The sequence below is a fragment of the Schistocerca nitens genome, chromosome 3 (assembly GCF_023898315.1).
Source record: "Schistocerca nitens isolate TAMUIC-IGC-003100 chromosome 3, iqSchNite1.1, whole genome shotgun sequence".
Classification (NCBI taxonomy): domain Eukaryota; kingdom Metazoa; phylum Arthropoda; class Insecta; order Orthoptera; family Acrididae; genus Schistocerca; species Schistocerca nitens.
Window position 1 is genome coordinate 38,789,657 of NC_064616.1, and position 11,713 is coordinate 38,801,369.

Below are 11,713 nucleotides of genomic sequence, written 5' to 3' on the forward strand. Positions count from 1 at the left end.
AGAAGACGAATTAAATATTCCTGAATTCCAATCAAGAACAACTGCAAAGATGAGAAACATAGAATTAGATATCCTTGGTGTAACAAAGCAGCTTAAATCACTTAATAAAGGCAAGGCCTCCGGTCCAGATGGTATACCAGTCAGGTTCCTCTCAGAGTATGCAGATAAAATAGCTCCATATTTAGCAATTATATACAACCACTCACTCACAGAAAAATACGCACCTAAAGACTGGAAAATTGCTCAAGTCACACCAATACCCAAAAAGGGAAGTAGGAGTAATCCGCTGAATTACAGGCCTATATCACTAACGTCGATATGCAGTAGGGTTGTAGAACATACACTGTTTTCGAACATTATGAAGTACCTCGAAGAAAACGATTTATTGACATATAGTCAGCACGGATTCAGAAAATATCGTTCTTGTGAAACACGACTAGCTCTTTATACTTATGAAGTAATAAGTGCAATCGACAGGGGATGTCAAATTGATACCATATTTTTAGATTTCCAGAAGGCTTTCGACACCGTTCCTCACAAGCGTCTTCTAATCAAACTGCGTGCCTACGGAGTATCGCCTCAGTTGTGCGACTGGATTCGTGATTTCCTGTCAGAAAGGTCACAGTTCGTAGTAATAGACGGAAAGTCATCGAGTAAAACAGAAGTAATATCCGGCGTCCCCCAAGGAAGTGTTATAGGCCCTCTATTGTTCCTGATCTATATTAACGACATAGGAGACAATCTGAGTAGCCGTCTTAGATTTTTTGCAGATGATGGTGTCATTTACCGTCTTGTAAAGTCATCAGATGATCAAAACGACTTGCAAAATGATTTAGATGAGATATCTATATGGTGCGAAAAGTGGCAACTGACCCTGAATAAAGAAAAGTGCGAACTTATTGAGATGAGTACTAAAAGAAATCAGCTAAATTTCGATTACGCGATAAGTCACACAAATCTGAGGGCAGTAAATTCAACTAAATACTTAGGGATTACAATTACAAATAATCTAAATTGGAACGATCACGTAGATAATATTGTGGGTAGAGCAAACCAAAGACTGCGATTCATTGGCAGAACACTTAGAAGGTGCAACAGGTCTACCAAAGAGGAGACTGCTTACACTAAGCTTGTCCGCCCTGTTCTGGTGTACTGCTCTGCGGTGAGGGATCCGCATCAGGTAGGACTGACGGATGACATCGAAAAAGTACAAAGAAGGGCAGCTCGTATCGTATTATCGCGAAATAGGGGAGATAGTGTCACAGACATGATACGTGAATTGGAGTGGCAATCATTAAAACAAAGGCGTTTTTCGTTGCGACGGGATCTTCTCATGAAATTTCAGTCACCAGTTTTCTCCTCCGATTGCGAAAACATTCTGTTGGCACCCACCTACATAGGGATAAATGACCATCACGATAAAATAAGAGAAATCAGGACTCGCACGGAAAAATTTAAGTGCTCGTTTTTCCCGCGTGCCGTTCGAGAGTGGAACGGTAGAGAGACGGCATGAAAGTGGTTCATTGAACCCTCTGCCAGGCACTTTATTGTGAATATCAGAGTAATCACGTAGATGCAGATGTAGTGTTATATCCAGGAATTAGAGCGGTTAGTAGTTGTCCTGCTGATTCCCTCTATCCAGCTGTCATTCAACCATCCTCTTTACGAATTGTGGACATGACAGTAGGTTCCATAATCTTTTCAGTCAGTAGGTTACACGATTCTCTCCATATGTCAAATTGCAGTTGCATTCATAGAAACGTCTTCCAGTGTATTCTTTTAGCTTCCTGAAGCAATGTTCTTAAAGCATCTTAACTGCCCTGTATTCATGGAGCATCAGAGTGCGCTCTGATTGCCCTAAAGCACGTTGATAAGCTCTTCTGATCTAACACTTCGCCTCAGAGTGCAAAGTTCTGGGCTCCAACGGATCATAGCTTGACTTTTTATCATTTTATTAGGCATGAAAATGTCATGTGCTCTTTGCAAGAGTTCGGTTATTAGCTGCGCTCCCAGGTCCACATATACTGGAATAATTACATTTTAAATGCTACAATATAGGCAACTACGCCATCCCAATCTGTTTCCCTGATGTTTAGCCCAATCAAGTTTCCCCCTGCTTGTGTCTCTCTTTTACTACCACTTTCCCCTTCAATGACAATTGCATTATGTTCACTGGATGTTAGGTACCGAAGCACCTGCAAACTCTTAATCTTAACTGCTGATATGTGGTTTGCTAATTGCAACCCAACATGCTCTACAGAATGTCGATATGTTCTCCTGGCCTTCTCGATCACCAAATCTGTTTCAAATCGAGCACATATGGGACTTAATCAGACAACTTCAGCGCCATCCACAATCAGCATTAACTGTCCCTCCACTGACCGGCCAAGTCCAACGGGCACGGAACTCCATCTCACAAGCTGACATCTGGCACCTGTAAAACACAATGCATGCACATATGTATGCTTGCATTCAACATTCTGACCGTTTCAGGTGCAGGTCGTGTGTGTGTAGCACTCAGGCAGGTTGCTTGCAGACCGTAAACTAGACTCCTTCTAACCAACACACTGGCATCGCTGGGACCGGGGCAAAACCATCTTTCATCACAAAACACAACATACCCCCACCCTGCCCTGCAATGAGCTCTCGCTTGACACCACTGCAATCGCAAATGGCGGTGATTTGGTGTCATTGGAATGAACGCTTCAGGACGTCTGGCTCGGAGCTGTCCTTGAATTAACCGATGTGTGGCAGTTCATTGTGTTACTGTGGTACTAAATACTGCTGCTGCAGATGCAGTAAGACGCACCAGAGCCATACCCCGAATGCTCTTCCCTCTCCGGAGCCCAGTCTTCTTGCGACCGTACTAGTGACCACCGCTGGCAGCAATCACGTATAGTGGCTACATTCATTCCATGTTTCTCTGCAGTATCAGCTTTTCGTAACCCTACTACACGACCTCCTTTTTAACTCAGTGCGGCGTTGATAATGGCGTCTTTGTCGCCTTAAAAGCATTCTTGACTAAGCGTTCCTGACTAACATCGACTCACCATGTCACGTCTGAAGGATAACTAACGCTTACGGCCGTTACAACGTTTCTTTAAAGCTAATCAACCGAGGAAGAAAGTGATGGAGCGCTGCAACGTTTTTCAACCTGTGTGTTGGATGAGTTCAGCGAGGTCTTACCGTCTGAAAAGGCACAACAGCAAGTAGATGCTCGACGGCTGCCACTCCAGCTACGTGGTGCAAGTACAAGAAAACAACAAAATTTGTCGGGAATGGCAGCTCACTACAAGTCCTGCAATGAAGCGTCTGCTTAACCGAAAGCGCCGAAAAGTACACAAGGAGTCAACAGATTTTCCAGCCTAAACTCAACGATGGCTCTACCTAGAAGGAGACACAACACTTCCTCCACAAAACAACACGGATTCCTGCACTTAGAGTGTGAAATATGGTAGTCAGCAATCCGAGTACAAAACCCGATGCCTAGGAGGATGATTTTGCGAGCTATTTCCGGCCAATAGACGATCCGATGGACCAATATCACGTCGATCTGCTTCATAAAAGGCTGCCATGATTCCTCGAACCACACAGGGATGAAGAAGACTTGGAACCATTTACTGCTGAAGAGGGTCCGTGCGAGCTTCACTGCCTAGCAACAAGGAAGGCTGGAGGGACGACCCTTATCTACAACGACATGCTTCTAGAATTTCCGCCGCCAGCTTTTGACCATTTAGCGTTCCTTCTCAACGCAGTAACATAGACAGACAACTTCCCTACAATATGGAACCATGGGAGATCATTCGCGAAGAAGCTGTCAGTTGCTCTAAAAGGAGTACATTATTCAGCAATTGACCATTTGCCCAACAACATAAAGTGTCTGGCAGGTAGTAGATCAAGTTTTGAATCTAGCTTAAAATCGTTTCTTTTGGACAACTCCTTTTATTCCATGGACGAGTTTCTGTTTCAGAACAGGTAAAAAGATTAAATTAAAAAAAAAATTGTACCTCTAAATGTAGTTTCATGTGTAGGACTAAAAATTTCAGTAATATTAATATTAGCACTATATATATATATATATATATATATATATATATATATATATATATATATTATTATTATTATTAGTCGTAAAGCTCCCAACATGGAAGACGCTAAGTAAAGATGGTTCACTTCTGGGGCTTCTTATTCTTCTTGTTTGCCCACCAGGTCTTCATTCTTTGCGAGAATTCAGCTTTTCTTTCTTCGCTCCATTTTGTTCCAGTTCTCGGCGCTTTTGTCTCTGGTTTGACCTCCCATTTGTCAACTTTAAGTTTGAAATTGTTTCTTTTGTTCATGTCTTCAGTAGTAATGTTGGCTAATTCCAGATCTTTCTTTACATTTTTGATCCATTCTCCTCCATTAACAAGGGATGCTACGTATCTTACTATTTTTTTTTGTAAGTCTGTGATCGGGAAGTCTCATTATGTGGCCATAGAATTTTAGACGCCTCTTCCTCATGTCTATCTCTATGTTAGAATATTCTTCAATTTTAGAATTTTTCTGTAATCTATACCCCTCTTTGGTCCATCTTGGTCCCAGAATTTTCCTAATGATTTTCCTTTCCTCTTTCTTCAGGTTTTCCATATCTGTTTTCCTTTTAAGTGTCAAGGTTTCGCTGGCATATAGCATTATTGGTTTAATTACCGACTTATAATGTTTAATTTTTGTATTTATAGATAGACATTTTTATTGTAAATGTTTTGGACCAGCCCTAGACCCCTACGAGCTTTTAATATTCTTTCTTGTTGTGAGTATTTTTCAGAAATTATCTCTCCTAAATATTTAAAGTATGGTACCCTCTTAATTTCTCCATATTTGGTTTGTAACTTAGAAATTTCTAGATTTGTTGTTGTAAACACCGTTTTCTCAAAAGATATTTGTAGGCCAACTTTTCCTGCACACTCTTTTAAGGTTTCTATCTGTTTGACTGCCATTTCACTAGAATCTGCCATTATTGCAAGATCGTCTGCGTAGGCTAAGTATGGGATTTGTATGTCATCTTTTTTGGTTCCCAGTGATATTAGTTTCCAGTACTTTTCTTTTTTGAGTTCTTTTTCCCATTCTGCCATGACTCTATCCAGAACTAAGTTAAATAACAGAGGTGATAATCCATCACCTTATCTAACCCCAGTTTTTATCTCAAATGATTTTGAAAGTTTTCCCATGAATTTCACTTTGCATTTTGTATTTGTTAATGTCTGCTCTATGATGTTCCGTGTCTTCTTATCCAGTCCTTGTTCTTCAAGAATTTTAAATAGTGTGGGTCTGTGAATTGAATCATATGCCTTTTTAAAGTCGACAAAGACATATACTGTAGGCTTCCTTCGCATTTGTCTCATCCTTGTAATCAATTTCAAGTTTAAAATTTGTTCTGGACATGATCTGTTTGGTCTGAAACCAGCTTGGAAATCTGAGATTTTGGGTTCTAGCAGTTTTTGTGTTCTTTCAAGAAGACAAGCTGATAATATCTTGTATGTGACGGCAAGTAAGGAGATTCCTCTATAGTTGTTCACATCCGATTTATCCCCTTTTTTATGTAACGGATGTATTAGGGCACATTTCCAATCTTCTGGTATTTCTTCAGTAACCCATATGTTTTGAATAATTTTAACTAGCTCATTTCTTGAGTTAGACCCTAGACTTTTGAGAAATTCGGCTACAATTCCATCTTCTCCTGATGCTTTGTTATTTTTGAGTTTATGTGTTTGATAATTTCTTCTTCAGTTGGCGGTACAGAGTCTTGCTGTTGCAGGGCTTTAGTGCTGGATATTGGAAGAGCTTCTGTTGGTTCTGGACAGTTTAGTAGCGTTTCAAAATATTTGGCTAATTCTTCACAGTTTTCTTCGTCGCTTAGTGCCAGATTCCCATCTGATTTCCGAAAACAGACATTTTGAGGGATATACCCTTTAATTTGGTTTGCAAAAGTTTTGTAGAATCCATGCGTATTATAATTTTTAAAATCTGCTTCTATTGATTCCAGTTGCTGAGTTACATACTTTCTCTTCTCTTGTCTAATAAGTTTATTTGAAAGTTTCCGTGTTTCTAAAAAGTTTTGAAGAGTTTTCTCATTTTTATTTGAACTGTACTTCGCAAAGGCTTCTGTACGAACTTGAATTGCCTTTTCGCATTCCATATTCCACCATGGATGTTTGTGCTTCTTCTTCAGTGGTATTTACTCCTTCGCTATTTTTGTGATTTTTTCCTTGAATGTTTCCCAGTTGTTTGCGGGAGAATTTTCCCATTTTTTAATTGTTTCTGATTCTGTTAGTTTTTGTAGGTCAAATTTTGGGATTGCTGGTGGAATTCTTGGTGTTTTCCTTCTTGGGGTGAATTGGACCCGAACTCTTGTGAGATAATGATCTGAGTCAATATTTGCACCTCTCCTAACCTGGATATCTCTGATCTCTTTTTGGAAGTTATATGAGATGGCCACATGGTCAATTTGAAATTCTCCCAATTGGCTTATAGGGGATCTCCAGGTCTTCTGTTTTCTTGGTTTCTTATTGAACGACGTTGAGCTGATTTTCATGTTGAATTGTTGACAAAGTTGGATTAGTCGCATGCCATTTTTGTTGGTCAATTTGTATGCTGGGTATAGCCCAACCGTCTTCCTGTATTTCTTTTCTCTGCCAATCTGTGCATTGAAATCTCCAAGAAGTATTTTGACATCATTCCTCGGTATCTTTGACATTTCAAGTTCTAATCGTTCCCAAAATTTATCCACATTGTCTAGGTCCTTTCTATTGTCAACGTTGCAGGGTGCGTGAACATTAATTAGGGTGTAATATTTATTCTTGTGTTTCAACCTAAGAAACATTAGTCTATTGCTAATAGTTTTTACAGATTTTACAAATTTAACTGAGGATTTTTCGACCATAAAGGCCATACCAAGCATGTTTGCCCCTTTACCAATTTTTCTGTCCGTTCCACTTTTGAATATTCTGAAGCCATTGTAGTCAGTGATTTGATTATCAGGAAATCTGGTCTCTTGTACTGCTAGGATTTGGATTTTCAGCTTCTTTAATTCTTCTGTTAATGTGTATAATTTTCCGGTTTGTATTAGTGTCCGTATGTTTACTGTTCCAATGTAATCTTCATTTTTGGGAAGTTTTCCAGAGTGCTCCGATCCACTCACAAGTCGTGTAGGTCCGGTCTCCCCAGAATCCGATAGACCGGTTGCCACCTTTCTGCTAGGTGGGTGGATTTCACCACCTGGGGTACTTTTGTTATTACATACACGAACCATGATTTTACTTGTAATTGTATTTTGGTCTGACATGTGCCAGTTGGTAGGATCAAGGTTGTGGAGCCTTGAAACACAAATCAGCCGCCACTAACATGTGGAACAGACGCTGTCGGGAAACCGCCACTGACATGTGGAACCGTCGTGCCCTAGTTTGCTAGTTTTGGTCCACCCCGGGTATTTTATTTCCCCGGTACCCACCATATCTGGTGAGCATTCCCCTATCCGCCACCTGGGGAGGCGCCTGGTAGGAGACTAGCAACTCCCCCAGGTATATATATATATATATATATATATATATATATATATATATATATATATATATATATATATATATATATATTGTAATCTGACTTGTTCCACATCATATCGATAAAATAATCGTAAAAATGATCTACAGAACATGACATAACTAAAGTAAAAACTAACTGCTATAGTCATTCCCAAGCCTGGGAAAGGCGTCCACTCCCCACAATTTATCGACCGATAAGCATACTCTCTGGAGTATCCAAGGTGTTCGATCGTCTCTTCCTGCGACGCCTACTAGACCATGGGGAAGCCGAAAATAGTTTATCAGATGTCCAGTTCGTATTCCGGAAAGAGTATTCACAATCCAGCAAGTACAGCACTTTGTGGAGGTTGCAAAGGAGGTCTTCGACCACCATGACTTCACTGGAGCCTTAGTGCTCCACGTTATCAAACCTTTCGACTACGTGGCACGAAGGACTATTGTATAAATTGCTAATACATGGAGTCCCAACTGCACATGTGAGACTACAGTGCAACTACTTGGATCGACATACTTTCTATGGACATGCTGGCAAGAAGGGTCATTACACCATCACCATCAGTGTACTGCAAGGGTCGGGACCTCGCCCAGATCCCATATACATTGTACATAGCAGACATCCCCACAACACAATTGGGTGACGCTGGCAATATATGCTGACAACATGGTCTTGGACATCAAGAGGCTTAATGCACAAACGCTGCAGCGAAGACTTCAGATGGCGACAGTTTAACTCGGCGACCAGGCAAAAAATGACGGCTAGCATTCAAACCAAACGAGACGCAGGCAATCATCATTATGGATAGGGTGGTACCAGCATCCCTGCAGCCTGTCATCGTCAAGGGAATAGTCATAAACTGGGCATCATCTGCCCGATACCTTGGCGTCACGCTGGAAAGACATCTAACGTGGCGCCAAGATACAGGAAGAAGCACATGGCAGGGCACTTGGACGACTGAGGGACCTATATCCAGTTATCAGCCCATATTCTATGCTGCCCACCCACGTCTATCTTGCTGTCTGCAAGTGCCTCATACGACCTTTGCTCGAATATGCGAAAGCTACTTGGGGCAATGCGGCCGACACTCACATCCGACGTCTGCTACTGGCTCTACACCTCTCTCGGAACTTCCACTGAGAGAACTGCACGTACTGGACGATGTACCGCAACTGAAAGAACTATATCGAGAACCTTCGAGGAAGTTCCACCAGCAAACTACTGGCTCGGCAGATATACACATAAGAAACATGGGCAACAAAGGAGAGTACTAGCTCGCTCTACGATGGGCACACCACCTTCGGAACTCATAAAATGCAGTTTATCTAAACACAGAAAATATATCAGAAGTAATGAGAAAAAGAAAGCTGGTACGTTTTATACATTTATACTGAATGCGAGACAGTAGATTAATCAAAAAAATCTTCAAATATTTGTGGCATAAGAAGTCAACAATTTGCTTTCATGAAGTAAAAAATGACTTCGAAAAAAATAATATGAAAGTAGAAGAAACAACTGACAGAGAAGTGTATAGGGGAAAAAGTATTGACTGTAGAAGTACTCCATGGTAGAACAGTGAAAAAAAAACTGGTACGAAGAGGACAGGAAGAAAAAACGTAGTGAACAGTGAAAAAAACTGGTACGAAGGGGACAGCAAGAAAAAACGTAGTGAACAGATGAAAGAAAACTAGAAGAACATAATAGATCAGCGAATAAAGAATTGAAATTGGCACGCGGTCCTTATCGACGCATCCGAGCAGAAAAAGAATTAATAATAACGTTACTTAGGTAGCTGTGATTGGTTTCACCAGATATGCTATAACTAATGTCAGCCATTCAGAAGGAACAGACATAACCCACGCGAGAAGACGAAGGTAAAACACAAAATGTTAAAACTTCATCTCGAACTAGAAGTTAAGAGTTTCCAGTGCTAAACCTAGCGACGGTACGAACCACAGATGCGGAAATGCACTCGTATAAGCGAATCTGACAAAGGGTAGATGACTATGACTCGATGCCTGGGAGGCAAAAATGGCACAGTTCAGTTTAAAAAGTGAGGTGGTCACCGTATCTAGTTTATTAATGAAGTTGCGAGAACCAATTTCTGTTTGTTTCGTGAGCGCCTGGTCACTGCCCGTCTAAGTGAAAACAGAGTAGCCGGCCGCTGTGGCGGGGCGATTCTAGGCGCTTAAGTCCGGAACCGCGCTGCTGCTATGGTGGCAGGTTCGAATCCTGCTTCGGGCATGAATGTGTGTGATGTCCTTAGGTTAGTTAGGTTTAAGTAGTTCTAAGTCTAGGGGATTGATGACCTCAGATGTTTCAAATGGCTCTGAGCACTATGGGGCTAAATTTCTGAGGTCATCAGTCCCTAGAACTTAGAACTACTTAAACCTAACTAACCTAAGGACATCACACACACCCATGCCCGAGGCAGGATTCGAACCTGCGACCGTAGCGGTCCCGCGGTTCCAGACTGTGGCGCCTATAACCTCTCGGCCACCCACGGCCGGCGACCTCAGATGTTAAGTCCCATAGTGCTTAGAGCCATTTGAAAACAGAGTACAAATGTCTTTAACGGGTCAAAAGTAATTTGAAGTGAAAAATTTAGGCACCTCTGCCCTATACACGAATTATGTAATGTATGACTTCTCCAGTATCCTCTATCCACGGACTGGTACTGTTTTTCAGGGCCGGCCGGTATGGCCGAGCGGTTCTAGGCGCTTCAGTCTGGAACCGCGCGACCGCTACAGTCGCAGGTTCGAATCCTGCCTCGGGCACGGATGAGTGTGATGTCCTTAGGTTGGTTAGGTTTAAGTAGTTCTAAGTTCTGGACTGATGACCTCAGATGTTAAGTCCCATAGTGCTCAGAGCCATTTGTACCATTTTTTTGTTTTTCAGGCCGCGCAGCGGAAAGGGCACCCTGAGCCTGGATGGCCCGCCGCTGGACGGCAGGCTCTCCAAGGGCTGCGAGGCCGTTCTGTACCCGCACAGCGCCGACAGCCGCATGGCGCTCTGGGCCATGCTGACCCCGCGCGGCACGGCGCACCACCTCGCCGACGGCGGGGGCGGCGCGGGCGGCGCGGGCGGCGGGGGCGGCGGCTGTGCCCGGAGGCCCGCTTCGCCGACCCCCGCCTGCAAGGCGCCGCCGCCACCGCCACCCGCCTCCGGCAGCACGCCCACCAACTTCGACAACTCGGCGTTCGTCGACTCGGATGCGGACGGCACGTCGGCCGACGCGTTCCCGCTGGGCGAGCTGTCGGAGGGCAGCCCGCGCGTGTCGCCGCCCACGTGCATCGAGCACCCCAACCTGCCGCCGCTCAACCTGCACCCGCACCCGCACGGCCGGCCGCGGCGCGCGCCGCTGTCCCGCCAGGGCTCCGACGCGGCGTCGCCCGCCTCGCCGATCGTCCTCTAACTCCGACGCCGCCACAGTGCTCTCTACGTTAAACACCAAAAATCTATCGTCACGAAAACCTGCGACAACGAATGACAATCTTCCTGAATGGCTCGCTACAAGTGCCTCCGAACGTTTCGCTGTAAAAGCTTACGGTTCGCGAAGACTGACGACACTCTTTGAACCTATCGCGCTTACGATTCCTGCGTCGAAACGGACGTGTACTCACGTCTGAGAAACTTAACAGACAGTTAAACGACGCAGTGCACTTATCAGTGCTCTGAATCCTACTTTCTCACTATCGATCTCCTGTGCTTCAGAGACGTGGATATCTGCCTACCACGGATGTTCGTCGTCTTCGACTATTACGACTCTCTTCTAGCTGAGAGATATTTGTCATTTTGATAGTGTCTTTAATGTTGCATAAAGCAGCTGACTGCATGTCGTGCAAAAGAGTTAATCACAGTTGTATATTTCCTCCATTGACACGTGCAGTAATTGCTGGTTGCACGTCTCAGAAACTTAACAGACCATAAAATGAGGCAACGTGCTTTTAGTGCACAGGATCCTATTTACTTTGCGTCGGTTGTGCTTATTCACGCACTGTCAAAGGGACGGATATACCTCGCACGTTCTTTGTATTCGTCTGCTGCAAGTGAGAGATCACTGCCATTTTGAAAGTGTCCCTATGTTTCCACAAAATAGTTGTTTACACGTTATACAAAACTGATTAATCTCCGTTCTGAA

At 43.2% G+C, this 11,713-nt stretch overlaps 1 protein-coding gene across 1 annotated transcript in view; it reads left to right on the plus strand.

Moving 5' to 3' along the window:
• The window catches only part of LOC126248372 (uncharacterized), a 148,665-nt gene extending 137,678 nt beyond the window's left edge, over nucleotides 1–10,987 (plus strand). The window contains exons 3-4 of the mRNA XM_049949301.1: nucleotides 10,471–10,683; nucleotides 10,744–10,987. Coding sequence (XP_049805258.1) covers nucleotides 10,471–10,683; nucleotides 10,744–10,987 — 457 coding nt within the window. The remainder of the gene's footprint in view (nucleotides 1–10,470; nucleotides 10,684–10,743) is intronic.
• Nucleotides 10,988–11,713: the final 726 nt, after the last annotated feature.